General features: G+C 46.0%; 1 protein-coding gene and 1 long non-coding RNA gene across 16 annotated transcripts in view; one reads left to right on the top strand and one right to left on the bottom strand.

Moving 5' to 3' along the window:
• LOC119390669 (gastrula zinc finger protein XlCGF57.1-like) overlaps window positions 1-27,672 on the bottom strand; it is a 691,222-nt gene that overhangs the window by 548,701 nt on the left and 114,849 nt on the right. For 4 of the 14 annotated variants that reach the window (XM_049415088.1, XM_049415092.1, XM_049415091.1 and 1 more), the window contains exons 2-3: window positions 21,940-22,005; window positions 21,638-21,860 (exon numbers count right to left, since the gene is read on the bottom strand). The exons of 1 other annotated variant lie outside the window; for it this stretch is intronic. In XM_049415088.1, coding sequence (XP_049271045.1) covers window positions 21,638-21,860; window positions 21,940-22,005 — 289 coding nt within the window. Of the gene's footprint in view, window positions 1-6,077; window positions 9,347-21,637; window positions 21,861-21,939; window positions 22,006-27,672 lie in introns of those variants that run through there. 9 more of the 14 variants (XM_049415079.1, XM_037658304.2, XM_037658305.2 and 6 more) reach the window with 7 other exon arrangements.
• Window positions 1-27,672, top strand: part of LOC125758202 (uncharacterized) — a 189,953-nt gene that overhangs the window by 47,975 nt on the left and 114,306 nt on the right. Inside the window, exon 2 of one of the 2 annotated variants that reach the window (XR_007415965.1) lies at window positions 7,308-7,475. The exons of the other annotated variant lie outside the window; for it this stretch is intronic. This is a non-coding gene — a long non-coding RNA (uncharacterized LOC125758202). The remainder of the gene's footprint in view (window positions 1-7,307; window positions 7,476-27,672) is intronic. 2 annotated transcript variants of the gene reach the window in all.

The following is a 27,672-nucleotide window of genomic DNA, read 5'->3' as shown; positions in this document are numbered from 1 at the left end:
AGGTCTACGTTCTCACGACTCCGACCCGTCCCTCGACTTGTTCGTGCTCCGTGATGGCATTCTCTACCGGCGTAACATGAGCTCCGAAGGCCCAGAGCTTCTACTAGTTGTTCCCGCAACGCTCCGCTCTACTGTTCTTGTACAGCTTCACGACGCCCCAACCGCCGGACACCTCGGAACAGCCCGCACGTATGATCGCGTACGGCGTCGATTCTTCTGGCCAGGCCTTTACCGTTCTGTGCGCCGATACGTTGCATCTTGCGAGTCCTGCCAACGCCATAAGCGTCCTTCGCTGTCGCCGCCCGGCCCACTTCAACCTATAGACATTCCTGCCGACCCGTTCTGTCGCGTCGGCCTCGATCTCGTCGGACCATTTCCAACGTCGCTGAGTGGGAATAAGTGGATTGCCGTCGCTACTGACTATGCGACACGATATGCAACTGATGTCGCGGACTTTCTGCTTCACGACGTCATTCTCCACCATGGAGCTCCACGTCAACTGCTGACCGACCGTGGTCGCTCATTTCTCTCAAAGGTCGTCGACGAGATTCTTCGCTCGTGTTCTACGCGTCATAAGCTCACCACTGCATACCACCCGCAAACTAATGGACTCACTGAGCGCCTCAATCGCACGCTGACTACAATGATATCTATGTATGTTTCTGCGGACCACCGAGATTGGGATAACACTCTGCCTTACGTGACGTTCGCCTACAACTCGTCACGCCACGATACTGCTGGCTTTTCCCCCTTCTATCTCTTGTATGGCCGCCATCCCACTTTACCGTTTGAAACTCTTCTACCATCAGATACCTACACTCCTACAGAGTACGCCCGCGATGCAACTGTTCGAGCTCGAACAGCTCGCCAGATCGCACGGGATCGTCTTTCTGCCTCGCAGCTGTCTCAAAAGTCTCGCTACGACAGCCATCACCGGGCCGTCTCCTACTCCCCAGGATCGTTGGTCCTGCTCTGGACACCTTGCCGCCACGTTGGTCTGTCATCGAAGCTCCTCTCCCGCTATTCCGGGCCGTATAAGGTCTTGCGCCAGCTTACTGACGTCACGTACGAGATCGCCCCGTTGGACAGTACATCGTCATCATCTGTCCCCTCTACTGACATTGTGCACGTATCCCGTCTGAAGCCGTACTTCTCCTCCCACGATCGTACTCTTCCCTAAGCGCCGAGACAGCGCTCCCAGTGGCGGGGGATATATGTTACAAGCCGTGACAAACAAGCAGGAATGCTCCATCGAGTCGATGAAGACGACGATCGCAATAGCGCTCGCGTTGTTGTTGGTGTTCCGCCATCCTGGCTGAAGGACTCCCGGTATATATCTTGTAAATACATTTCATTCTTTCTCAATTGCGGGTATTCTCACTCCCGTGACAATATAACTGATTGTGTTGTCTTTGTTCAATGCACTTGCCAGGTCACGAGTTAATTCTGTAACTTGCATGACACAAGAAGATTGGATGCGGAAGTTGTTTAACAGATAGTTCTCATTAATCTTCTTAATTATGCTAGTGAAAAGAGCATGGTCTAGCACCTTGCATTTTGTACTAATTAATGACACAGGACGATAGTTTAAACCGCAGCTTTGAGGCCCAGATTTTTGAATTGGTACAATATTTGCCTTTTCTCAATGAAGAGGTAGAGACCCTTCTGTAATGATTTAGCAAAAAAGACAAAAATATTTTACAACTGAGTGTGCACATGGTGACAAGAAAGCATGCCGTATTTCATCTGGGCCACAAGCTTTTGTAGAACATTGAAAAAAAAAAGGCTTCGCTTCAATGGAGACTAAACACAACCTTTTCCATATTAACAAACCTTTTAGGAATATTCGCTAGCGTTCGTACATAAGAATACTCGTGTAAAAAAAAAAAAAAAAGGTAAGCCGTTCGGCTTTCCGACTAAAACGTGCCGTTTTCATCAATATTCAGTATTATGTTTTTTTTTTTGAAGATTTGCCACAATTTTTCTGGGCCATCTTTAATTCTAAATCTGGAGTTTCAATGTAAACAACCTTAGCCTTTCGTGTGGCAAAACTCATTTTAGCCGCAAGTACTTGCAATTTTAGGGGCGAAGCACGTTAGGGTCTTGGCTTGTCGGCGGTGCATCGTCGTCTGCTGTTGCCGTGTGCATTGTCATGACCCATTTGCTTGCTTGCATCGTCGTGTCCTGTCGTTGTGTGAGCGCAAGAGATGACGCCACCACCTCAGCGTTCGCCGTGTGGCGAGAGAGCAAACGGCGCACGCTGACTGTGGAAACGCTATTTCTGCGATGAACGATGAACTACACAGTAAACCACTTTACACCCTTAAGGGGGTTTTGCCGTGTCTATAACTAACACCCTTACACCCTAGGAAAAGGGTGTTTTCACGTATCAAAACACCCATACCATAGGGTGTTTTCAATAGCCTAAACACCCTTATCACTGAAAAATGTGAAAAAAAGAAATCTACCAGTCAGGGGACACGCAATTACAGATGACATCAGCACAGAAGGTGCACGCACGCGCCAAACCGCACACACAACAGAGCGTATTGTAAAATACCACATGGACGGAGCGCTCGTGCTACACAGCCTTACACTGACCATCTGGTATATATAGCCATAGTATCTTAAGCCACCGCTCAGTGCCGTGGAGATAGTTCCTGTTCCGTATAAATGAACATTAAACATTAAGAGAATAGGCGTACATTTATGGTACGCTTGTAGATATCTCTAAAAGAGACATGGCTTTTAACCTAAACTCGCCTAAGATCCAACGACATTTTAATTAGCGAGTCCCAGTTATCATCTGGCACGCTGTGGTACGGGCCATGGGTGTTTCGATAACCCATAACACCCTTACCCCCTAAAGGGTGTTTGGGTGTTTAGTTAGAGCATTACCCCTTAAAGGTTATTTTGGGGAAGGAAAACACCCTAATTATTGCTAATTTTGTTAGGCAAAAGGGTGTTTTGCTTGCTTGAAACACCCTTAAGGGTGCAAAGTGGTTTACAGTGTACCAGCTCGCGAGGAATGCGAACGCGCCTTCACCCGCGAGAGACAACGCCGAGGGTGAGGTGTGAGGCGACACTGTCTGCTAGCGAGTTTCTTGAAAAAAAAAAAAAAACAGACTCTTCGGGCTGCACAACCGTTCACTGGCCACCCCGTATATATAGGCACTGGATCTTGACCTGCAATGTCAACAATGTCAACCAACAATAGATTCGCAGCGTGCACGTCAACTAGAAGCGAACTGCGGGTCTCTGTGTCTAACCGTTCTTCTCTCTCTCATTGCCCATTAGCAGTGATATTGCAGTGGGAGACACCGGCGGTGGGAGACACTGCATGCTTCGCCCCTCCACAGGTTTCACGTTAGTAGAGATGTTTGTTTTGCCTCTCCCTCACGTCTTTTTTTTTTACTTTGTTGTATGCATTCCATTTCCCACGAATTAGTCTTTGCATGTCTCTTGTAAACTAAAGCTTACATTTGCTGCGTCGGGCTACCCACCGTGATGGTCTAATGATTATGGTGTTCGACTGCTGACCCGAAGGTCGAGGGATAAAATTCCGGCCACGGCGGCCACCTTTCGATGGGAGGTGAAATGCTAGAGGCCCGTGAACTAAGGTTTAGGTGCATGTTAAAGAGCAACAGCTGGTCGGAATTTCCAGAGCCCCCCCACTAGTGTCCTTCATAATCATATCGTGGTTTTGAGACGTAAAACCCCAAATATTATTATGCTTCGTCGGACTGTCATCAGCAGTGAAGGCACATGTTGGTTACGTAATTCGAACAGTTTAGTTTTAAACCTCACCCACATACCTTCTACATCAAATGTATCTGACACCCTCGAAAATGTCATAACAACGGTTAAGTGCTTCTGTTTATTGTAAAAGGATTTGTGTGGTTTTAGCTATGAACCCATCTTGCTCCGGTATCTGTAACTTTAACTTAATTACGCAAGTTGAGCTCGCAAAGCACAGTGCTATGATCACTTCTACACGTCTGCTGGTCCTCGGGAGGCAAACGAGCAAGCAATAAATTAAGCACATTACAGTGGAACCTCGGTGATACGATCACTTCGATCACTACGATCACTTCGATCAACTACGATCACTACGATCATTTTACGAATTTCGGGGTGATACGAATTTTCCTTTGGTACCGGCCAAGGCCCATTGGCCTGCAATGTAATGGAGTACGGTTGTTGCGAACCCATTTCCACCCCGCGACGTTTGATACGAACATACGCAGCGCGCAGGTACGAAGAGGTGCTGTCCGCGCTGTCGCGGAAGACGTGCCAAGCACGTGCGGGTGCGGGAACGCAAGCGCGGTCATGTTCCTTTTTTTTAACGCGTCGACGCGTGCTGCTGTGGAAGCAATGTCCTCGTGCATCACAGACATACCAAAGACCGAAAGAAGACGAGGACAGTCTTGGCGAAGGAGCTAGGCCTCACAACGTCAACATGCACGACTGTTAGGGACGCACATGCGCGGGCACGGCCGTAAATCTCTCAGAAAACATCCCCAACACCACCGCGACAAGACAGTAACAACATAGGACCGCGGTTCTGAAATTCTCTGACAATCTATCGCGTCAAAGCGCTCTTGAAGTTACTTTCGCCGCAGTACTTTGTTGTCATGCGGAAAAGCATACTAAGATTTGGAAGGGGCTACAAGCTGTAGCGGGTCACAACACACCTGCTTCATTAATTACACACGCGCGCACGGCCCGTATATTTACGAGTGCAGGTAAGATCGTTGACGTCTGAAAACTTCACTGGCAGTCATTCAGAGCTGTTCGTGACATTGCTGCGGCCCTGAAAAACAATAAATGAAAATGTCCGCCAGCTTTCTTTGGTTGCATGCTAATTTTCCATACTCTCTGGTGATACGAATTTCAGATGATACGAATATTTTTGATGATCCCGCGAGATTCGTATCACCGAGGTTTTACTGTATTTCCTCTTGTAGGTTGCAGAACAAGTTAGTGAGGAACAGCTACACATATTGAAGAATTCCTTTTGCGAACCACTATTAATGAGAGACTTAGTATGTTCTTGAGCCCAATGGATTTCAGGCGGGTTAAAATCACCTCCAAGTATTACGTGATCATCATTTACTGCCTCAATTTCCTCATTCAAGTCGTTCATTACTTTAACTTCGCTAGCTGGTGGCCTATAAAAAAGAAAAAAAAAATAGCACAGTCTTTCCATTTTGGAGACACAACTTCAACGAAATTGATTCGTTTGTTTCCGTATGAATTTGCAACATTTCAGCATAAACTTCTCTTTCACTATTGTGAAGGCAACTCCACCGTGTTTATCCCAATCTCTCCGATAAGCTGTACAACTTACGGGAAAGATTTTGCTGTCACTATTTTCGCTGTTCAACCACGACTCAGGTCCAAATACAACAGAAATATTAGTCATGTTAAGGTGACCAAGGTCGTCAACATTATTTGTAATGCTTCTGCAATTGCCAAGCAGCACTTTTTGTACAGCACTGCTGAGTCATTGTCAGCCTGACTGTGTAACTGAACCTAATGCCTCAACATAAGTAAACTTTTTGTTGTTAAAGAACAATGAACCATAACGTAGGCTTGCTTTATCGATCTCTATGCCTGATCGGTACATGGCTGTGTAGCACAAACAATCTATGTTGCTCTTTACCTTGCTATGTAGGTGTCTGTATGTGTATGTGCAAATTTATATCCTTCGTAGCCAGTGTAAGTGGATATTCTCAAACTGGTAGCCTTGAATTATTCTTTTGTTTTGCAGTGATATGGGTGCTTAGACAATTGCAAGCCTCCTTTGATATTGGTGTTTTGATTCATGAAAATGCCTTTATTCTAGACTGTAAGGGCATTAGTGATAGATGCAATAAAACACTTTTAAGGGTGTAAAGTGGTGAGTCTGTAAGCTTCCTTATTTCCTATCCTGAGCGTCAGCTAAATGAACTCTGAATTTCTTTCTACATTTCCATGGTGCACATCTATACAGCACAACACAGCAATAGCATCACTTGATATCTGAACACTTGAGATCTAAAAATATACGCAAAAGAGACACTTCACAAAGTGCAAAAAAAAAGTTTTTTTTTTTTAATATTTCACCTGCTCACCTTCCTCCATTGCATTCGCTTCTAATAATCCAGCTATGATGAAGCGTTCAGAGGGTCTGCTTCCAAAGTGGGAGGCACAAGGCACGATTCCCAGTGCCTGTGGACACTGACTAGTTTTTAAAGACTATAGTCTTTCTTGGGATACTGGAACAGAAATATTTTGGTCCGTCTTTCTGTCTGTCACACGATTCAGCCACCCGGCCAAAGTTTAAGCACTTGCTGAACGCCCACCCATCTTGAACTGGTAGCTGCGTTCATACTTTTGAACACTGTTGATCAAAGAGCAAATACTACACATATCTGAGGTGCAACACCAATACGTAAGTATTATATGGTGTGTTCCTTTACTAGAAAATACATAGATACACAATTCTAAAGACCCTAGTGTTTCTAAAGCTGCGCTGAAATTGCGACTATGCATGAAAAAGCCATCTGCAGACGATATGGTGCTGCCACCTGGCAGTGGACCTAGCTTCTGCACAAGCTCATGTCTCCCGATGCCACTGTCAGACGGCGTCCATATCTCACGCAGCGCCTCTATTTTATCAATGCCAGCCAGATGCAGCCGATTCAACATAGAGAAGACGCTGTCTGAGGCAAGGCAAAACATAAATGGCAGAAGACTATAGTCTTTCGACGACATTTGCAGGGAAGCACGCAGATACGCAGCCAATCTTGTTTTTCTGAAGGAGAGTTATGCCATCCTGGCGCTCATTAGTGTCAATACTCAAGTAGCAGTGATTTAGAATAACACAAGTATTTCTCCAATCATAAGAACCATGGCTCAACATCGTTCGTGAAAGGAGAAACGGAAGTGAAAGAAGTTAGAGGAAAGAAGCTACTTTTACGAGAAATGAGTACACACAACACTGAATGCCAGGCTCGGGTACCTTCTCTGCCCATTAGTGGGTGCCCAGCTGCACTGGCAATAAAATCAAAAACCAATGAAAAGCTGGCCTATGGTTCCCACTCCCTTTTACTTCTTCTCGTCCCTACCATGCCTACGTGTCATTCTTGCTAGCGAGTTGCGAAACCAATTGTCTTTTCTCGCCTTAAACCAAGCTCACTCTCCCCCTTAATCAACAAACTCCACCGTCCCTGCTAGGCCACCCCTTCTTTAATGAATCCTTTAAGTCCCAAACTCACTTATGGGTTCTCCGTTTTATGATCACGGGACATGTGGTTTGTGAGGTTGTATTTTCGTGAAAAAGATGCATTGCAGTGGACACAGGAGTGGCGACGCTGTCCGTTGTGAGTACGCATGTGCATGACAAGGCCATTTCTCCGTGGAAAGGATGCACTGCAGTGAACACAGGAAAAGGGACGCTTTTCTGTGTGAGTACGGATATGTCTGATGAGGTTGGATTTATGCACAAAGGATGCACCACACTGCACACAGGAAAAGGGACGCTCTCCTGTGTGAATGCGCATGTGGTGAACAAGGCTGGCTTTCATCGTAAACGATGCATTGCACTGAACACAGCAAAAAGGACGCTCTCCAGTGTGCGTACGGATGTGTCCCACGAGGTGGCATTTCTGCAGAAAGGTTGCATTACAGTAGACACAGGAAAATGGACGCTCACCTGTGTGAGTGCGCATGTGGTCACTGAGTTGGTCTTTCCGCGAAAAGGATGCATCGCAGTGGTCACAGGAAAAGGGACGCTCTCCCGTGTGAGTATACATGTGATCATTGAGAGAGTCTTTCCGCGAAAAGGATGCATTGCAGAGGACACAGGAAAAGGGACGCTCTCCTGTGTGACTGCGCATGTGGTCATTGAGGGTGCTTTTTCGCATAAAGGATGCATTACAGTGGACACAGGAAAAGGGACGCTCTCCTGTGTGACTGCGCATGTGGTCATTGAGCAGGTTTTTCCGCGAAAAGGATGCATTACAGTGGACACAGGAAAAGGGACGCTCTCCTGTGTGAGTACGCATGTGCTCACTGAGTCTGTCTTTCCGCGTAAAAGATACATTACAGCGTGCACAGGAAAAGGGACGCTCTCCTGTGTGAGTGCGCATGTGCTCATTGAGTTTGTCTTTTCGCATAAAGGATGCATTACAGTGGACACAGGAAAAGGGACGCTCTCCTGTGTGAGTACGCATGTGGTCATTGAGTTGGTCTTTCCGCGAAAAGGATGCATCGCAATGGACACACGAAAAGGGACGCTCTCCTGTGTGAGTACGCATGTGGTAATTGAGTTTGTCTTTCCGTGTAAAGGATGCATTACAGTGAACACAGGAAAAGGGATGCTCTCCTGTGTGAGTGCGCGTGTGCTCCTTGAGTTTGTCTTTTCGTGTAAAGGAAGCATTACAATGTACACAGGAAAAGGGACGCTCTCCTGTGTGAATGCGCATGTGCTCAACAAGGCGGGCTTTCGTTACACACGATAAATTGCAGTGGACACACGGAAAGGGACGCTCTCCTGTGTGAGTGCGCATATGGTCATTGAGTTTGTCTTTCCGTGAAAAGGATGCATTGCACTGGACACAGGAAAAGGGATGCTCTCCTGTGTGATTGCGCATGTGGTCATTGAGGGTGCCTTTCCGTGAAAAGGATGCATTGCAGTGGACACAGGAAAAGGGACGCTCTTCTGTGTGAGTGTGCATGTGGTCACTGAGGGAGTCTTTTCGCAAGAAGGATGCATTACAGTGGACACAAGAAAAGGGATGCTCTCCGGTGTGAATGCGCATATGCTCAACAAGGCGGGTTTCTATCCCAAATGATGCACTGCAGTGGACACAGCGAAAAGGATGCTGTCCTGTGTGCGTACGGATGTGTCTTGCGAGGTAGCACTTCCGCGAAAAGGATGCATTGCAATGAACACAGGAAAAAGGACGCTGTTCTGTGTGAGCACGCATGTGGACATTGAGGGAGAGTTTCCGCGAAAAAGATGCATTGCAGTGCACACAAGAGAAGGGACGCTCTCCAGTGTGAATGCGCATGTGGTCAGTGAGGGTGCATTTCCGTGAAAAGGATGCATTGCAGTGGACACAGCAAAAAGGGCGCTCTCCTGTGTGGGTGCGCACATGAGCCAAGAGCTTGGAATTTTCAACAAATGCAGCTGGACAGAAGTGGCACTGTAAGGTGGGCTTGTCCATATGTTTCAGAAGGCGTCTGTTGATAGTTGACTTCTTCAGGGTCACACAGCTGCCCTGTTCGTAGGAATGCCGTTGACCTTCTACAGACGCTAGTGAGGAAGACTGCTCCAATGACTCAACAAACAAGGAACCTGCAAAGCCATTCGAGAGCACACTAAGGCAATGCAAATTATGTGCCTTGGAGAACTGGATTGCAACAGGAGACAATACAAAATGGCTGCTCTACATGTAAGTGAAGTAGATGATCACCAGGTCTCACTAAAACCAAAGCTACTCTTATGGCAACAGCACACTGACCCAGCAAATTTCACGATAACTTGCATCTTGCTGCACATGAAAGCTATGATTATTGCATGCGAACAGCAGGTGCCAAAAAACAGAATTTTATTTACATGCCATTCCTGTGCTATATCTAAGAGTGAAATGTCTTTGTGCAGTGCAATAATAAACATTAAGCCATAGAAATATGAATAAAACACTGCACAGCAAAAGACCCACTTCATGTTCCAACACATGAACCATCAGAAATAAAATATGAGTAAAAGACGTTTGAACGATGTGAAGAAAGCAAAAAATAAAACATTTGTAAGAGATTCAGTGGCATCACGTGTTTGGTGGTCAGAGATACAGGAACAATAATGTGCATGACAAAAGGAACTGTTTCTTTATATTGCTATCACAGTTTACACATTTCCCACTAATGTCTCTATACTGCATCAATGAAAGCGTAATGATACCAGGAAATACAGTCACCAGGAAATACAAACAGCGATTCTGTTTAAAGATTATTTGCATCTTGCAGTGTAAAATCCATGCACAACCCAACATTGCGGTAACTTATCTAGAAAACCATTTTTCTGAGCACAGAGACATAAAAACAAGTGTGCATTAATAAATAGCTATTGTGAACCAGTGCCTTGAAAGAGAAGCACAATTTCTTCACTTTGATGACTGAAATTTAAACAATGCAATGAAATCCATGAATTGCTTCACAATTTCAATCGACTAAGATGGCAGAAAGTTTATAGTCTATTTTATATATTTCACGAATTTGAAGTAGCAGTCTAGACATGGTCACACCACCTACAGAATCTAAAGCTCAAAATGGATTAGGCCACAACATAAGTGTAAAATGGTAAATGATTTTAAAAAAGAGGCTATTGGAATGTGTGCTGGTAATATCCAATGCATGCAATTTTTAGGTTACTAATTAGGAGGAATAGAACCATCTACAGCAGCACACAGACGATTCGTAAACGAGCACAAGCAACAGAGTACACCCAAACATACTTTTACCGTGGGTATAAGTCAGGCTTGGATGTTAGAAAGTCCTTGATCAACTACATTTGTGAGCAGGCACTTAGCCAGCATTTTTTTTTCCAGGGGGGGGGGGGGGGGCAAGGCCTAATTAGTCAAAAGAAAGTCTTTCATGGCAAAAGAAAAGTTGCCCGGGAACTATAAAAGGCTGGACGAATTTCGGGAAAGGGGGGTGCCCTCCCCCCTTCCTTGCCTACGTGCCTGTTTGTGAGTATTGACATTGAGCGACTACTTCTTCAGTAACTGATCTGAGAAAACTAGTTTCCTTTTCTGAAAGACAAGCTCTATGTATACACAGGGCAATACCAACAGGTACATTTTAATTTGGCAGGAAATATAGAACTGAACAGCTGTGGTAGTGTGATGCAGCAGCATGTGCGATACGAATGTCCAGCGAAACCAAACCAATGCACTCAGTACTTTTTCATTCATTTTAGCACACTATATGTGTGTAGACTACAGTAGAATCTCGATGATGCGAAGCTTGTGGAGTTACGAAATTCGTATCACTGAAAAATATGTCAAACTAGTATACCTAGTTGCCTAGGCACTATCTAGAATGCCCGACATGTGACAAAAAGAAAAACCTTGTGCATGCTTTTATTTATTGTTCCTGAGGGCTGGAAGAAGTTAACAGAAAAAATACAGTTACAACTCAGCATGTATAATGGACTACTTATCTTTTTATGACATGTTCATAGAACACCACGTAATTTTTACCTATTACACCAAACATTTACAATTTCAATAAACTGGAGATAAATGTGTTGAAATATACGCTATTTTATTGGCTCACATATTTCACATTGTTGCCTAATTAAATTAATTGAAGCCACTGCAGGCATCTGTGGTGAAAGGGTTAAACAAGTGTGCATGCGGTTTTTTGCTGACAGACACACCTTTCAAATTGTGTGGTGCATTGCAGAGTGTGGAAACCAGTATGCCGGCAGACAATCGTGGTAGTAAAGAATGTGAGAATCTCTCTGTTATCGTGCAAGCAATCACTATAAGTGAGAAGTGTGGTGTTGCTGCTGGTTTTGGGATTCCACAGAATAGAAAGTAGTTATCCTAACATTGTGCGTATGGCTCTGGCTTCAGCGAAGACGATGTGTAGCTCGGGCAGGCGCTCACGGCGGAACGGTGGACGGCAGTCGAGCTCGGGACTCCGCGCAGTAAAGCTGCAGTTTCTTTCTCTGCCTCTGTGTACTTTCTGAGGGCTTCAGCCGACCCTTGGCCCTCAGCCTACTACATGCTTAAGAGATAATCTGATGTTTTTACCACAAATAAAAGTTTGTTTAGTGAAAGCACTGCTTGCTCTCAAACAATTTTTCAATTTAAATAGCTGATTTACTTCTTCAAAGCTGGTCACACTCAACTGCAGCACCACTACTAACTCCATATAAAGCTGTGCGGGTGCTCTCTATGATAAAACAAACTCACAAGACTTCTGTTTTAACCAATACATAGTGGTGACTGCTGCATGAGGTCTTTCTAGTTCCTTCAAACGCAAGCAAGATGGTGCGAAACAGAAAATGTGCCAACCAGGAACAAAGCTGTCACAATACTGGTGCACGTGGCATTAATATTCTGGTGTTTCATGACAATGTGCTGTTTGTACCCCACTGGCACGTTTTATGGCTTTGCAGTGTGAGGTGTGCAGCTTTGACACGGCTCAAATGGCCTGATTACACATGCGCTGCTCGTTCATGTGTGTGGGTGTGCGGGGTTTCTTCAGTAAACATTTAGTTTTCAAGTCGAGCGTTTGTCCTGTCTGGTTGTTCTTTTCTGTCTTTATTTTTTCGCTGGTTTCTTCTTCAGAATAAATTCACAAGACTTCTGTTTAACCAAATCTTAATGGTGACTTCTGCATGAGGTGCTGCTAGTTTCCTCGAATATAATGTATGCAAGATGGCGCAAAACAAAAAAAAATGTGCCAGCCTTGAACAAAGCTGTCAAAGTACTGGCTGTTGCTTCACTTCCATGAAGGCTACACCAGTGGTATAAATGTGCCAACTTATTGTACTTTGCGAACCTTTGGGAGCCATACGTAGAAGCTACAAGTGCTAGTGAAAATGTGAAATCGTCTTATGTACAGATTTATGCACAAATGCACACTGAATCTGAGTATCACAGGGAGCTTCCCACAGCATCACTTCTACCTTGAGAAAGGCCGAAGTAATGGCACACTATACATAGGGCGGTGATAACCGCTATCTGGCATGGAGCACAAGTTATCTTGCTTGTAGCCTCCGAGTTTGGCAAGGCTGTTTTTACTATTTCGTGGAATGTTGAGGGCCGCATATTGATGCAACATTAAAGCAGTTTGTAATTTGTAGCGTGGATGTAGAAGCTTCAACTAAATGTAGCCCATTGGAGCAATTGTAGCAGCATTCCCATCACTGCACTCTGTTTGAGAAAACAATTCCCACGACCCTCTCCTGCGTTTCTGCAGCTTGTCCCACAACTGTCCTTTTCTGCTGCCAAGTGACCTAATGTCGCTCATTAGCAACATTAGGTAGCACTCACCGCCTCGATTGGTCCTCTGCACTAGAATATTGCCCCTTGGCCCTGGGGCGATGTGAATGATGCTGTGCAGTTGTTGCACCTGTCGTATATTTGTTTGACTCGCCAATGTCTCACACCGCGCTTACCCGTGTGGCACCTGCGAGCAGGTGACACAATCGACATGTGGAGGAAGCCTGCCTCAGTCAATGGCAGCACACCGATGAAGTAATCACTGATGTAGTGTTATGTTGCCGATTTGGAGCAGTAACGAGGACGGGCTACGCCACACCTCTGAGCGGAGGAGAAAGCAAGGCACCGTGAGAAACAGACACCAGCTGGAATGGTTATATCCCCCACAGCTTATTAATGCATTTATTCCAAAATTTTTGCGGCAGCATGGTCCTTATCGGCCAAGTGCACAGTTATCTCTGAATCACAAATCTTGGCCGTGGTTACAGTGGATCCCGGATATACCAAACTCGGGATTTTTGTAATTTTTGGCTATATCGAACTGTTGAGAAATCCCCTTGAACATCCCATGCAGAAGTATAGGGCTGGTACACATGTATATTAAACACCCGCACAGTGAAACATCCGATACATCGAACGTTGTGTCATGCCGAAACCCTGAAACTGCTTTTTTCTTACAAATATTGATCATGTTTCAGCCACATTTTCACAAGTTTCGATCTTTCTTTTTCGCGCAGGTAGTAGAAAGGTAGTGTCATTGCACTGCGTTACTTTGGTTGGTTGCACAGCGCTCGCGAGTGCACTTGCTTGTTGATGTCTGTAGCCATGTTTTTCAGAAGCCGATAGCCGTGGGCATAGGTCGGCAAACTCACTCAGGCTCACTCAGACTCATATCAAGATGCGAGTCTGAGTCTGAGTGAGTCCGGGTGAGTAAAGTTTTTGTGAGTCTGAGTGAGTCCAGTTGAGGAAAATTTTGGTGAGTCTGAGTCGAGTGAGCCCTAAGGGCAAAATATCTTGCATGAGTGAGCCTGAGTGAGCTCCACATTTTTTGCCGATCTATGGTCCTATCTACTCCACTTCAGCATTACTATCAGCCTTATGTCGGCTCACGTTTATACTCACGTATAGTCCCATATACTTCAACGCGCTACCGTTCATACGTGAGCTCAATATTTATTGATCAAAGGCGTGAGTTGAGGAGGGAAAAGGGCAGGAAGTGCCTTGACCTCCCCCCGCGAACTTTTTCACGGGAAGTTACTGATAAAAATATCTTGTGTGAGTCATCTCTTTCAATAAAAAGCTCCTTCCTGAACTGCAAGCTCAGATAACTCGTATTTGAAGGCACGAGATCAAAAGGTGCTAAGTAGCGCACCGATTATGCGAGATATTGGCGTTAAAGAGCATTGATATTATGGTAGAAAAATGATAATATAGGCTAACGCACTCATGAGTCGACTCACTCAGACTCAGATCGAGCTGTGAGTTCGAGTGAATTATATTTTGGTGAGACTGAGTCCGAGTGAGCCCGGTTGAGAAAAATTATAGTGAGTCTAAGTCCGAGTGAGTCCAGATGAGGCAAAGTTTCGGTGAGTCTGAGTCCGAGTGAGCCCTAAGGGTAAGATATGTTTCGTGAGTGAGTCTGAGTGAGCTCCACATTTTTTGCCGACCTATGGCCGCGGGGCCATAGGTCGGCAAAAAATAACGCACGCAAGTCATCATTATAACACTGAATACAGAGACACACGATACATCGTTTCTGTTGGTTTGCAAATTACTGAGTGCAATAGCCAGCGCGTCCTGGAAGCACACGTTGCATGGAAATGATTGTCTTTGTCATACAACTAAATTCAGGTTAGATATTAGGTGCAAAGCTGCGTTCAGCTACGACCACAGAGAATAATGCATGCAGTCCCTCTGTGATTATTGACACTCGAGGCTAATTTTCGCCGTCGCCAACAGATTTCTAACATCGTGCCATGTGTTGTGTGTTAAACGTGTGAGTAAAAGCGTGCAAAGGCTGCCAACGGTCACTGCTCAAGCAGAGATTAAACGTGCCAGTGATCCCCATTGCATGAAGGCACACGAAAGGCCAGCGAGGTGGGGGTGGGGTGGCGTGGAGGTGAGTCGTGCACAGGCAGCAATTGCGAACTTTTATAAAAAATCACCGATCATTACGATACTGCCTAATGCGAATTCTGAGCCTAGCTTCATGTTGGGGCAACACCAACAGTGTATGAAGTTTTGACTTTCTGCAAGGTATCGACTAGGCCATAAATCACAATTTTTGTGATGTAGGACAGCACCCACTACACTATTATTCTTCTTTCTGCAGATAAACGAGGTACCTGCTACACATCTGTAAGGTATTATGCGCACTTTGTTGATGGTGCATGTGGCTGATGACGAAGAATTATGGCTGAACACTTTACAGTGGTTGGGAAGCATTAAACCAAACACTCATTGCGCAATTAGCATTGTATGATGAATGGTTGTTATTTTACTCTTCTGCGACGCTATATTACATGTTAACGCAATTCTTTGCGTGACATCACACCTGTAAAGGGTCTTGTTGCAAGTGAGTCTCAAGTATCAGCGTGGCTCTGCGGTAGAATACTCGACTGCCACGAAGAGGGCCCAGGTTCAAATCCCATGCTATCCTAGGTATTTTTCTGTCATTTTATTTTTTCATGTCTATCGGTTATGCCGACGGCAACACCGCTCAACGCAGGAATGGGCGCCTAAAAGCTGCACTCTAAAAGGGCATGGTCACATGCACTATGTCAACAAAGATCAGTAGACTGCTCATACCTTTGTACCGTTCGTACACGCTGCACTCTCACCACTTACTTTGCATGGAAGAGACAGATAGCACGAAAGTCGCTTCACTCGCTGAAGAAACCGTATCGCCTTCTGAGGTGTCTCCACCACTTCATCAGTTAACATGGCTGCTTTACTGTCTCCTCTGACAGTGCCGACACAGTCCACTCATACACAGCATGACACAGCAGCTCTATCATGGTAACGCCCACAGTCACAATCCGGATATTGGGGGGGGAGACATCCCGACTGTGATTCGCTAACTTAACGCCTAACTTAATGGGTTCTCGTAACCCAGAACCTATCACTGCAAGCTTCTTGAAGGTCCTCTAGGCAGTGACTATCTTCCTACTGCCACGACATCTGAAAAAAAAATGGTGTCTCATGCTGCACCTCACGCGACAGGCGAGAATGTATGATTACACACTGAGATAATTATCTCAAACAGGCACAACAGCCATATTACAGACCTTGATGCCTTAACGAAAGCTACGATGCATGACAAGCATGCAGCAACAGACGCTGGATGTTTCTGGTGATCGACCAGACCCTGACAGGTACCTCCTGCATTTATGAAACCAGAAGCTCAAACTTTTTGTGAGAATATCGAGCAAAGAGATGCTTGCAGACACGACTAAGCCAACTGCGTTCCTTACAAAAAGAAATCTAGAAGTATACTGGGGAGCTAGCCTCTGAGCAGCGAATAGAAATACAAGAGGATATTAACGGATCAACAATTTCAAACAAAGTGTGGGGTATCCTGAGAGCCCTCCTGGGCCGGCGCAAGACATCTGATGGCACAGCAGCTGTTGCACTGACGGAGGGCATCACCAAAGCAGAACTCTCAAAAAAAGCGGCAGACATCTTTCTTCTTGAAAAATGTTGCCCCGGGCAAAACCTATGTGAGGGATCATGCTTAAGTGTGAGGCAACGATTTAATACAACCTTTCCAATAACCGAACTTGAAGGTGCTTTAGGCAGTACAAACACACATTGCGCGTCAGGTGCTGATGAAATTACAGTATCATGCTGAATTGAGCATCGCAGGTCGTGGTCACCGTGAAACCTTGCTGCATGCAAACTATCACGACACATGCGCGCGTACGGTACAACAAACATAGCTCTATTGCAGCCATACTGCACTCTTTTATTAGGCGGCAACTAAAATGCGCCTCTCTCCATTTCCAGGACCACTAGAGAGTCGACGAGTGCGCATTGCTTGCTGGAAGCTCGTCCAGCAGCGATGCTGCTGGAAGGTCGTCAATCAAGCAATGCGCACTTGTTGCCGCCGCGATAACCCAACAAGGTAATCACCGCATCTGTGCACGTACTGAAGCAGAGTGGATACAAAGAACACTCCCGCAACAAATGCACATACGATGTATGCAAGTGGCCCGGAAATGACGCCGTGACATGAGTAGGGAGCGCATTGTACGCAGCTAGCGAGGGACTGTCAGATCAATACAGCCATGCCACGCTTTAATGAAAACTGTGTCAGTTTTCACTTAGTGACAGACTGTAGTACAGACGCATAGACACGTATCGCAGAAAGCCAATACTGTCTGTTCTCTCGGTATGTCAGTCGCTGCATATCCCTGACCCTGCAATAGTTCCGAAATGCCACTTGCCGTACACCTTAACGATGCGGTATCTACGAGAGAGCCAGAATATTTTCCACGCTTTGGTAAAAAAAAAGGCTTTGTGGTGGGTACTTTAGGCAATATTTGTGATGGCACTGTATGTATTTCGGTATTGGCGGTGATGGCGCGCATCAGGAAATGCTAATTTGGACTTGGTGGTTAATGCATACAGTCGAAACCCTTAATAACGAAATCGACGAGGAAGCAATTTTTGTTCATTCTCATAAGAATTTCGTTGCCACTAAAATACAAAAATACACACACCAATTACCTAGTACAACCGAAATATTTTAAAGAAGTTGCTGATCTTCCTTTGTTTCACACAGCTTTGAAGGAGCTGGACGGCTCGAACCTCCCCGTTTGCAGCTTCGATAATCATGGTAAATTTCTACTGAAGCATGAAAAACTTAAGCTTTTTATAGGAGGCGGCATCTTTCCAAAAGGCTTAACACTGCATGTAAGCAAAGCACAGGCGATCTCGGTGTGCACACGGAGAGTCGCGCGACAGCAAGCAGTTAGGCCGTCTACAGAATGTCTGTCTGCATGACGCCACTTTCGTGGATGCTGTCGCTTTAAACGTCATGTGCTGACATAGTTGACAACATAGGCGTCAGCAAAAAACTGTTCTCATCGAAAAAGAGGTCTTCTTGCTATCCTCATCACCCAACCGAATGTAAACAGCAATGGTCGCACCAATGCTTATTGGCAGAAACGTATGTGCCTGACTTGTCGAATGAGCGGTGCTGCAATTTTCGAACTTCTGGGTTCCCAACTAGCTCATGGGTTGAAATAATGTTGCGGGTCACAACCTGAAACTTTTGTTATTGTGGGAGCACTTTTTAAGGTCTGTTTGCTGCCGAAAGGGGCCAAATGCATTGAACTTTATGGACGTTCGCTGGGGACACCAGATATCTTCACTGCCGCGCCAATTTTGTTCTTGAGGCCTTTCGCTATTGAGAGGTTTCACAGTACTAACGTTTAGTGCATAGTTATGCGACGTTTCGAGCAGCTACAAATTAAGAAGGTTTCCCTACATGGAATGCTCGTGTGCGCAGTTCATATTCACAACATGGTTCCATCAAACAGAAAAAGCTAAAAGCAGGCTCCAATCAAGTTCTTCACATGATTGCCAAGTGTATGAGGGGCGTGAGAGAGAAGGAAATCAAGCACTTTGTACAGGCATTCTTACATTCTCGTATCGCGTATGGCACCTTCCTTCGGCCGAACACTGGAACACAGTTGCATACTCTGCAGCACCTCAATAAAAAGGCCAGGAGAGTGATCACATGGCTTCCAAAGTATACACCCTTCCCTGCATTGAAAACGTCTTGTGGTATGGGTAAAGCGACCAGACGTCCCGATTCACGTGGGACATGTGCTAATTCTGCGGCTGAGGTCCCGCTGTCCTGCAAACCTGCTTGTGGGCCGGTGTTTTGTCCCACTTCCGGCCGAAAGGCGGCTCGTAGTCGTGGTCAGCTAGCCCAACCACTACAACCCTTTGCTCTACTATACTATACATGGCTATGATCTGCTTTCTTTCTCTATCTTTATTTCTTTCTTTCACTTTTCTGGCGTTTCATTCTTTCTATCTTTGTTCGCTTTCTCTCTATCTTTTCTCGTTCTCTCACCCACAGCAACACATATATGGTTCCCATAAAGGCTTGTTCAGCTACCGCGCCTGGATAGCCTCTTCATTACGACGCTCACCTTCGGATCGGGGGTATTCTGGTTTGAATCCCCTTTCGAAATTTTACTGCATTTTATTTAATTCTTCTCCTCCTTCTCTCCACTTCCTATCTCCTCTCCTCCTCCTTTCGTTCCTCCTCTCGACTTCACCGAGCAGAGTTTTTGCTCATCATTCGCCTGGTCCTCCTTCCAGAGTCTTTGCCTCAGCACTCCTCGTTTTACTAGGCTTTACTCTCTCCCACCCCATGCTCCAACCTCCTTCCCCACTGCGCTCCATCATCTTTTTTCACTCCGTTCTCTACCTCTAATGTCTTCACTTTTTGTCGCACCTGCTGACTCGGTAGTAGGGCTTGCCTAATTCCTCTGGCGCATAAACGCCCGAGTTTTTGTGTACGCTACGCGGACTTACTCCAAGCCTAAAACAGCTCAGCTGTTAAAAGTGGAATCTTCTGTTTGAGCTGCATGACATGTTCTTCCTTCTGTCATTCCGCAAACACCCCCCCCCCTCCCCGACCCGCTTTGGAGTCTGCGAAATATGGTTACTTTAGCTATGGTAGACATTGCTGTTCTCTTGTCTAGGCACGAGCTGATGCGTATCACACTACTGAACTCTAGCAAGCAGGGAGAGCCATTGCTAAAATTGGGCATAACGTAACTAACCTTCCTGTGTTACCGCACATACTCCCCCTTCGGACGCGGGATCGAATCCCGGCCGCGGCGGCTGCATTTTCGATGGAGGCGAAAATGTTTGAGGCCTGTGTACTTAGATTTAGGTGCACGTTAAAGAACCCCAGGTGGTCAAAATTTCCGGAGCCCTCCACTACGGCGTCTCTCATAATCATATCGTGGTTTTGGGACGTTAAACCCCAGATATTATTATTATTATTATCCCCCTTCGGAGCACACACAAACTGCAGACCCCAAACCTTGCCAAAGAACACTTGCAACGGACACTCGGCAAAGAGGCAAGCCCGAATCCACGAGAAATACAAGCAGCAGATACGCAAGGGCAACCACACCATAGCACCTGTCAAATAGTTTGCGTGGATGCCTCCATCGAACAACAAGAGGAACTGTTGGTGTTCTCTACAGCATGGACTTGGAGGCAAACGAAACAGGAAGCAAACTCTATCTAACAAGCCAGAGCATTCACACATCTACATCAGAACTGTATGCTATTAAGATTTTCCCAAACACGCCGAGTCCACCACTCACAATTTGCCAAAAGATGCTAAATGTCACTACAGAGTATTTACAGACTCCCACTGCGCCTTTTAAATGTGTAAAAACACACTCGCACAACCACCCCTGCAGTTCAACAACTACATTTCGAAGTGCGTCATCTCCAAGAACAAGGGCATAATTTCCAAATGCATTCGTTCCTGGGACAAATTGGTATACCAGGAAATGAACGGGCACTGATAATAACGAAAATAGCGCGTGCTAGAAGGAAAGAAAAAAAAAAACAAGGTACAGCGCATGCAAGAAGGACCTTGTGTTCTTTCACTGGAATAAACTGCAGTGTTGGGAGGCGCTTTTCTGAGCTCTTCAGTCGTATTGTTCTTGAAGCCAGGTTCGTCATAGAACAAAATCTTAGGATTTTATAGGCACACTGACTAGTGCACACCATGCTATCCGTGCAGTCGAAACCACCTGAATACATATCGTGCAATGCACCTCAAGAAACTGAAACACAGGGTCTGGTATGGTCCCATGGATGGAATAGCCCAACCAAAGCATTACCGTTGCTGCTATCTCTTGGAGTATCCAAGACATTCCATATGCCTACCCTTCCTTCAAGCGCCGATACCCGCCAGCAGCAGGCACTGCTGCGGCAGGTATACAGACCCGAACGCTTCTCAATCCCTTTCTCGTGCAGCGTCTTCACTGAAACAAAGAACCCCATGGACTAGAAACCTCACACATTGGCGTCTGCAGCCCCTTCAACACTCGGGCAGACTTTGAGCACATCATCTGGGACTGCCTGCTGAACTTGGACCACAGACAATGGGCCATTAATTGCCTCAATCCACCTGAATGGCGAGTCTGCTTTCCAGGACCGAATACAACCTGGCGCAGCATCGCCATGGCCGCCAATGAGCTATGATGGTCACTGCAGAAGTAATTGAATGACGCCAAGGCAACAGCCACTGGCATCAGGCTTCATCTCGGGCGTGATAGCCAGAGCAGAAGCTCGCAAGACATTATTGTGCCTCCCCATTTTATTGTAGCCCCCCATTTTTTCTTTCCCATCCCTCCGCTGATCACTCACTGCAGCCCTCTGAGGGGAAAAACGTGACTAAAGACGTGTTAACAACCACCCTTTATGCCAGCGTTTTGTAGAAAGACACCAGACTGAATCCTAAAGCAGTGAGCTGCTCGCCTAACTTCGTATAACATTTCGATTTGTTGCTATAGCAATAATTGTTTTGCTCTTGCCGCAAAGTTGACCTTTTGCTTTATCGAACAGCGAATGTGGAGACATACCTGAAGAAACAGCTTGAGGCTCTGTTTGTGTAGCACTTGTGGACAGAATTTTCTTTTCATTTGCTTGTGATGCTTCATGGTGGGTTAGTAGTCGCACTTGAACAGATTTATCTGTGACGTGACCCAGCTCACACGCTGGCTCTGGTGATGTTTCTACGGCTTTTCCCGACTCAAGAGTGAGGCCCCATGCTGCATCATATACTGGATCTGCTGCGACGTCATCCTGAAATAAATTGGCTTGTGTTGTTACGAGTGACAACGCGAAAGATCATTGCTGAGTAAAGTCATGAAAGCCCTCTTACAAGATCTGTCTTGCAACAATGACTTGGTCCTGGTGTTTGCCCGATGGTTCCGCTTCCAAAGAGCGGCTGCCCAAGAATATGCAACAATGTATCAAAAGATGAGTTACTGACACATACACAACAAAACAGGAAGCTATGACAATTATTAAAATGAATACTTTTCACAAGTGTCTAAAAATTTTTTTGAAACCACTTATACTATTGTGTAATTGCCTGGTTTCTGGTTTTTTTGATGCTGTACCCAGTGTTGTCTTTTGTAATTGCCATTAATGTTGCTCAGACAAGCCAAACGTACTGCATATTTCTTTATGTAGGTTTACTTGGGACGCTTAACCCCTTAAGCGCTTATGACAACCTGTGCTCGTCATGAGCAGTCGTCACTTTTTTGCTTATGACGACCTGCCCTCATCAAGGCTCTTCAGCAATGTTTCAAGAAACTTTTGATGAGCCCAGCTTATCAAATGGTGTTTTCCTATTTAAAACATAGATGGCAGCACAGGTTCCATGATTGGCACTATTATGGAATGAGAGTGTGCACATTAAATGGCAAAATGCGCGCCTTGCATTTGCCGCACGAGATAAATGAACATGGTGCAGTGCTGTGCTTTGAACGTTACCACACGGATGGTAGCCTCTTATAGTTTGAATTGAACTACCGAGGAATAGTACATTTTGTCCACGGCAAGTCAGATGGAAGCCTTACTTTCTGGAGCTGCAAAAATTTCTTGCGGAACAGACATAAGGTGCGAAATATGACGAATAAAGCATTTTTACCTGCCGTAAAATGTTTTCACGTCTTTTTCTGTTTTGAACATGTAACTGAAGCATTTCACGCCATACAGAAAATTGGCAATTTTCGAACAATTTTTCGTGATTTATTAATATCGGATACCGCAAAATATCCATGTAACCCTACCTCATTAAAATAGGAAACAAGCTTCAATAAAGAAAATCGGCTTGTGCATGTCCCGCAAATAATTGTCAAGAATACATTCGTCCTTATAGCCATTTCACATGTGAACAATTGTTGGGGTTTAACGTCCTAAAACCACAATATGATTATGAGAGACACCGTAGTGGAGGGCCCCGAAAATTTTGACCACCTGGGGTTCTTTAACGTGTACCTAAATCTAAGTACACGGGCCTCTAGCATTTTCGCTTCCATCGAAAATGCAGCCACCGCGGCTGGGATTCGATCCCGCAACCTGCCGGTCAGCAGTCAAGCACTTTATCCACTAGACCAACGTGGCTGGTCAGATATTACTTTTAAATGTGTAAGCATAGGCGGAGAGAACGGGGGGGGCTTGGGCCCCCCCCCCCAGACTGCCTCATGGGGGGGCAGAGCCCCCCCTGGCGCTGGCCCAGGGTATTTTTTAAGAGTTTTTAAGAGCTTGGCTTAGGTCCCCGGGTCGTCCTGTCTGGCAGCTATTTCACAGGAGGCTGTTTATGCCCGTTTCTTTTTCATTTCAGCCATTTAAAGTTCGGCACGTGGGCCAGTGACAAGTCAAACATTCAATGGAAAAATGCCCCTCAAACGGATTTTTACGTGCAGAATATGTTGTGCTGATGAACAACTGAAGCAACGACTTAAGCTATGACAAATTAAAAAATTCACCGGCGATTACGATACTGCCTAATCGCTGAGCGCAGCCTCGTGTTCAGGCAACGTCAGTTGTGTTTGAAGTTTTGACTATCCGCAGTTGTAGCAACGTAACATTCGTTACATATTGCCACAGAAACTGCCAACGCTCGAGTGCTACGCACACTATATACTCTGTGCATTGCAGCTGTCGCGAACCATGCGAAACGCCCACAGCCCCGTTACGACAAGCGAAGCCAGCCGCAGGGCACGTGCCAGCCCTGCATGCGCACGAGCGATAGAGGAAGAAAGCAAGGTTAGAGGCCAGTATCTCGTGATATCGACAGACTTCGCGTTCGCTCTCTTTCATCCTCGTTCACGCTATCGGTTAATAATTACGCCGCCGACACCAACGGCGATGCCGCTCAACGCAGGAACGGACGCCCAAGAGCTGCGCTCTAATTGTCTTGAACCCCGTAGTGAATGGTTTTGAGAACACAAAAATGATACTGAGAATATAAAGCAATCCCGACACAGTCAGTCAGCGAACGCTTTCGCACAAACTTACTCGCCAATAAAAAAACGGGTAATTTCTTGGTTGCCTACATATTGGTACCCTTCGACATGCCTGCTTATAAAAGTGCCGAGAAAAGATTGTACGCAGTTTTGATTTATCAGTAAAGGGTTTTACTAAAAGTTTGGCCACCAATGAGCAACTCCATTACTCGTCCAGATTCATAACCGCAGCTTCGCACAAGGTGTAGTGGTAGCAAATGGTATTTGCTACCATCTCAGAATTACTTTCGGCCATCTTGAATTGAACTCACTGGCATATAATTAAAGCTTCCCGTGATAGTGTTAGCCTACTCTCTCCTGTGTGGCGCCTGTTTTAACAAAGTAAAGCCTAACGCCATGCACTGCGTGAATCGATTTCAAGCGACACAGTCAACGAGTCAACGAAAAACCTCGCCTACGCGACCTTTTTCGCTTCAAGCCAAGGGTTACAAGGTGGATCGATGTCTTTGTGTAAACTGAAAAATAAATCTAGGGTCTTCCACTTACATATCTTCATTATGATATTGTGGGCACCTAAGAGACTAAAGTTACATTAAATTCTTTAATTTGGAAGTTGGTATATATATATATATATATATATATATATATATATATATATATATATATATATATATATATATATATATATATAGGGAGAGTGAGAGAGAAATGTGGAAGAGCAAGTCAGGCCCCCGCCCCCTCCGGTAAAATGAAAACTCTCCGCCTAAGTGTGTAAGCATTCCTGTGCAGACTCAATGAGAAAACTGTTCGTCCCTCTGTCAGCTAAGTCGACCGCCACTATAAAAAAATGTGAAAAATCGAAATAATCTTTCACTCCTGTGCTCGAGTTTGAACCGCGGCCCCATATTATGAACGTATGTTCCCTATATGAATGCATTGTACCTGCAGTGTACCCATGCAGAAAGATAACACTTCCTGTTATAAAGCACGCCACTCAATTAACGAAACATCTGTGACACTTTATTCCACATCAGCATGGAACAAAGCAAACCCGAGTTCACTCGTAGCGCGAGGGTCATGAGCCGAACACGCAGCCGGCGAGCCGCGCTGCTTGCTGGTGATGATGATGGTAGTCTCCAATGCCACAGCTTCTTCCCTTCTTAAAAGTTCAAACGATCTGGAGGACGGCGCTGTCGCGTTGAGCGCCGCAAAGGTTGAGTTGCCGGAGTCAGCGAATCGCTTGTGCTTTAGCCCGAAAGCTCTTGACGGGGCGATAGCATGTCGGTGTCGCACGATTCGTCGACCGAAACGTCCCGCCATCGCACTTGGTCAAAATGTCGCCATTCCGTTCCATGCGTCGTGTCCACTGTGACCATGCGCTTTCCCTGCTGGTCATGCACGATACCTGGTATCCACTTTTTCCGTGGCTGAAACGTTCGAGTCCAAACACGCTGTCCAGCCTGCCATCGCAGTTCACGTTCATTGCACGGCTTTGCTTTCACAGCCTCGGTGGTCGGCATAATGCAGTCGAGTTTTGTTCTTATTTGATATCCCAGCAAGAGCTCCGCTGGTGACTTGCCCTCCTTCACTGGCGTGCGGCGATAACGGAACAGAAGTCTTGATATTCGAGTTTGTAGCGGAATTCCATAGTTTTTCTTCAAGCCTTCCTTCAACGTTCTAACGGCCCGCTCCGCTAAACCATTTGATTGTGGATGATAGGGCGCTGTAGTCAAGTGTTTTACTTGGTTCTGAGCCAGGAAATTGCGGAAGTGGAAGCCGTGAACCGAGGTCCGTTATCCGTCCCAAGAGTACGAGGTAGACCGAACCTTGCAAACATCGCCCTGAGAGCCTCCACTGTCACTTCTGCTGTTGCAGATTTCGTTGGGACTGCTTCTATCCACTTCGTTTCGGAATCCACGACTACCAGTATCATGTGTCCTTCAATAGGACCTGCATAGTCGGCATACAGCCGGTTCCATTTCTCTCCCGTCGTGGGCCATGGTACAGGTGTTTGCGCCGGAGGCATCGCTGCAGCCTGTACGCAAGCAGGACACTCCCGCACCAATCGCTCGATCTCACCGTCTAGCCCCGGAAACCAAAACAGGGATCTTGCAATGTTCTTCATGGGCGCCATGCCTGGGTGCGTTTCATGGAGCAAGTCCAAGATACGTCGGTTTAGAGCGGTGGGAAGCACGATGCGGTGTCCCCAGTAGACTAAGTCTTGGTAGTACGTGAGTTCAGCCTTCTTACTGAAGTATGGCCGGAAGCGGATCTGCTCTTCAGACAAAAATTTCAGCCAGCCCCCTTTCTTGATCCAAAATTTCACTTGCTGCAGCAAAGGATCCGTTCCTGTAAAATGTGCCACGTCTCTGACACTAATCACCTTTTTCTCCAAGCATTCCGAGTACAGGACATACTCTGGCGGATCTTCTGTGCTGGTATCGTGTAGTTTGTTTGGTAATGGCAGGCGACTTAAGGCATCAGCATTCAAGTTTTCTGTTCCCCTGCGATACTGCAATGTGTAATGGTAATTGTCCAAGAGAAGTGCCCACCTCTGAATCCTTGCCGCAGCCATGGGAGGAATGGCTTTTCCTGGGTTAAACAAACCCGTCAGGGGTTTATGGTCGGTCACCAAAACAAAGTGATTGCCATATAAGTAGTCCTTAAATCGAGTCCCGCTGAATACAAGGGCCAACGCTTCCTTTTCTAGGTGGGAGTAGTTTCGTTCTGCTTTGGACAGAGTTCTGGAGCGAAATCCTATCGGATAGTCTGTGCCATTGATGCGATTGGGAAAGTACTTGCCCCCACTCCTACAGGTGAAGCATCGCATTCCAACTTCAAAGTTTGTTTGGGTCAAAGTGTGTCAAAACTTTGACGCTTGTATGGCCTGCTTAACCTTTCGAACCGCTTCTCATGTACCTGTTGCCATTTCCACATAGCCCCCCTTAGTTAGCAGATTGTATAATGGGGCCAGTACTGTGGAAAGGTTCGGCAAAAATTTGGCATCATAGTGATTACGCCCAAGAAAGATTTCAGTTCGCTCACCGACTTGGGGACCGTGGCTTGGAGACTGACTTCAATGTGTCGTCCTTCGGTTTGAGCCCCATTAGCATCGACTGATGTCAAAGAAAGGTGATCTCTTCTTGATCTGAATTTGCATTTCTTAATGTTTAGCCTGAGCCCGTAGTCCACGTAAGTGCTGCAGGACTTGCTTTAGCAATGAAGTGTCATTGCGCTTCGAAGCATGCTTCGAGGCAAACTCGGAATGTTGACCACGTTCCTTCAAACACTGGTGGCCGTCCCACGCTCATGGATCTGCGGTTCCAGGACTCGTTGAAGTCCTCGTTGTCTTCGTGGCCACTGTTATAAAGCACAGCACTCAATTAACGAAACATCTGTGGCACTTTATTCCACATCAGCATGGAACAAAGCAAACCCGAGTTCACTCGTAGCGCGAGGGTCACGAGCCGAACACGCAGCTGGCAAGCCGCGCTGCTTGCTGGTGATGATGATGGTAGTCTCCGATACCACACTTTCTACGAAGGCTTTGTTGCATTGCATGGAAGTGGAATAAAAGCCATCTGCACGACGTGCAATGCTGGCAGGGAGGACTGTAGACATCAGGAAAATTCAAACTT

The sequence above is a fragment of the Rhipicephalus sanguineus genome, chromosome 4, assembly GCF_013339695.2.
Source record: "Rhipicephalus sanguineus isolate Rsan-2018 chromosome 4, BIME_Rsan_1.4, whole genome shotgun sequence".
NCBI classification, from domain to species: domain Eukaryota; kingdom Metazoa; phylum Arthropoda; class Arachnida; order Ixodida; family Ixodidae; genus Rhipicephalus; species Rhipicephalus sanguineus.
The sequence above is the reverse complement of the archived record's forward strand: the minus strand, read 5'-3'. Positions and strand labels throughout refer to the sequence as shown.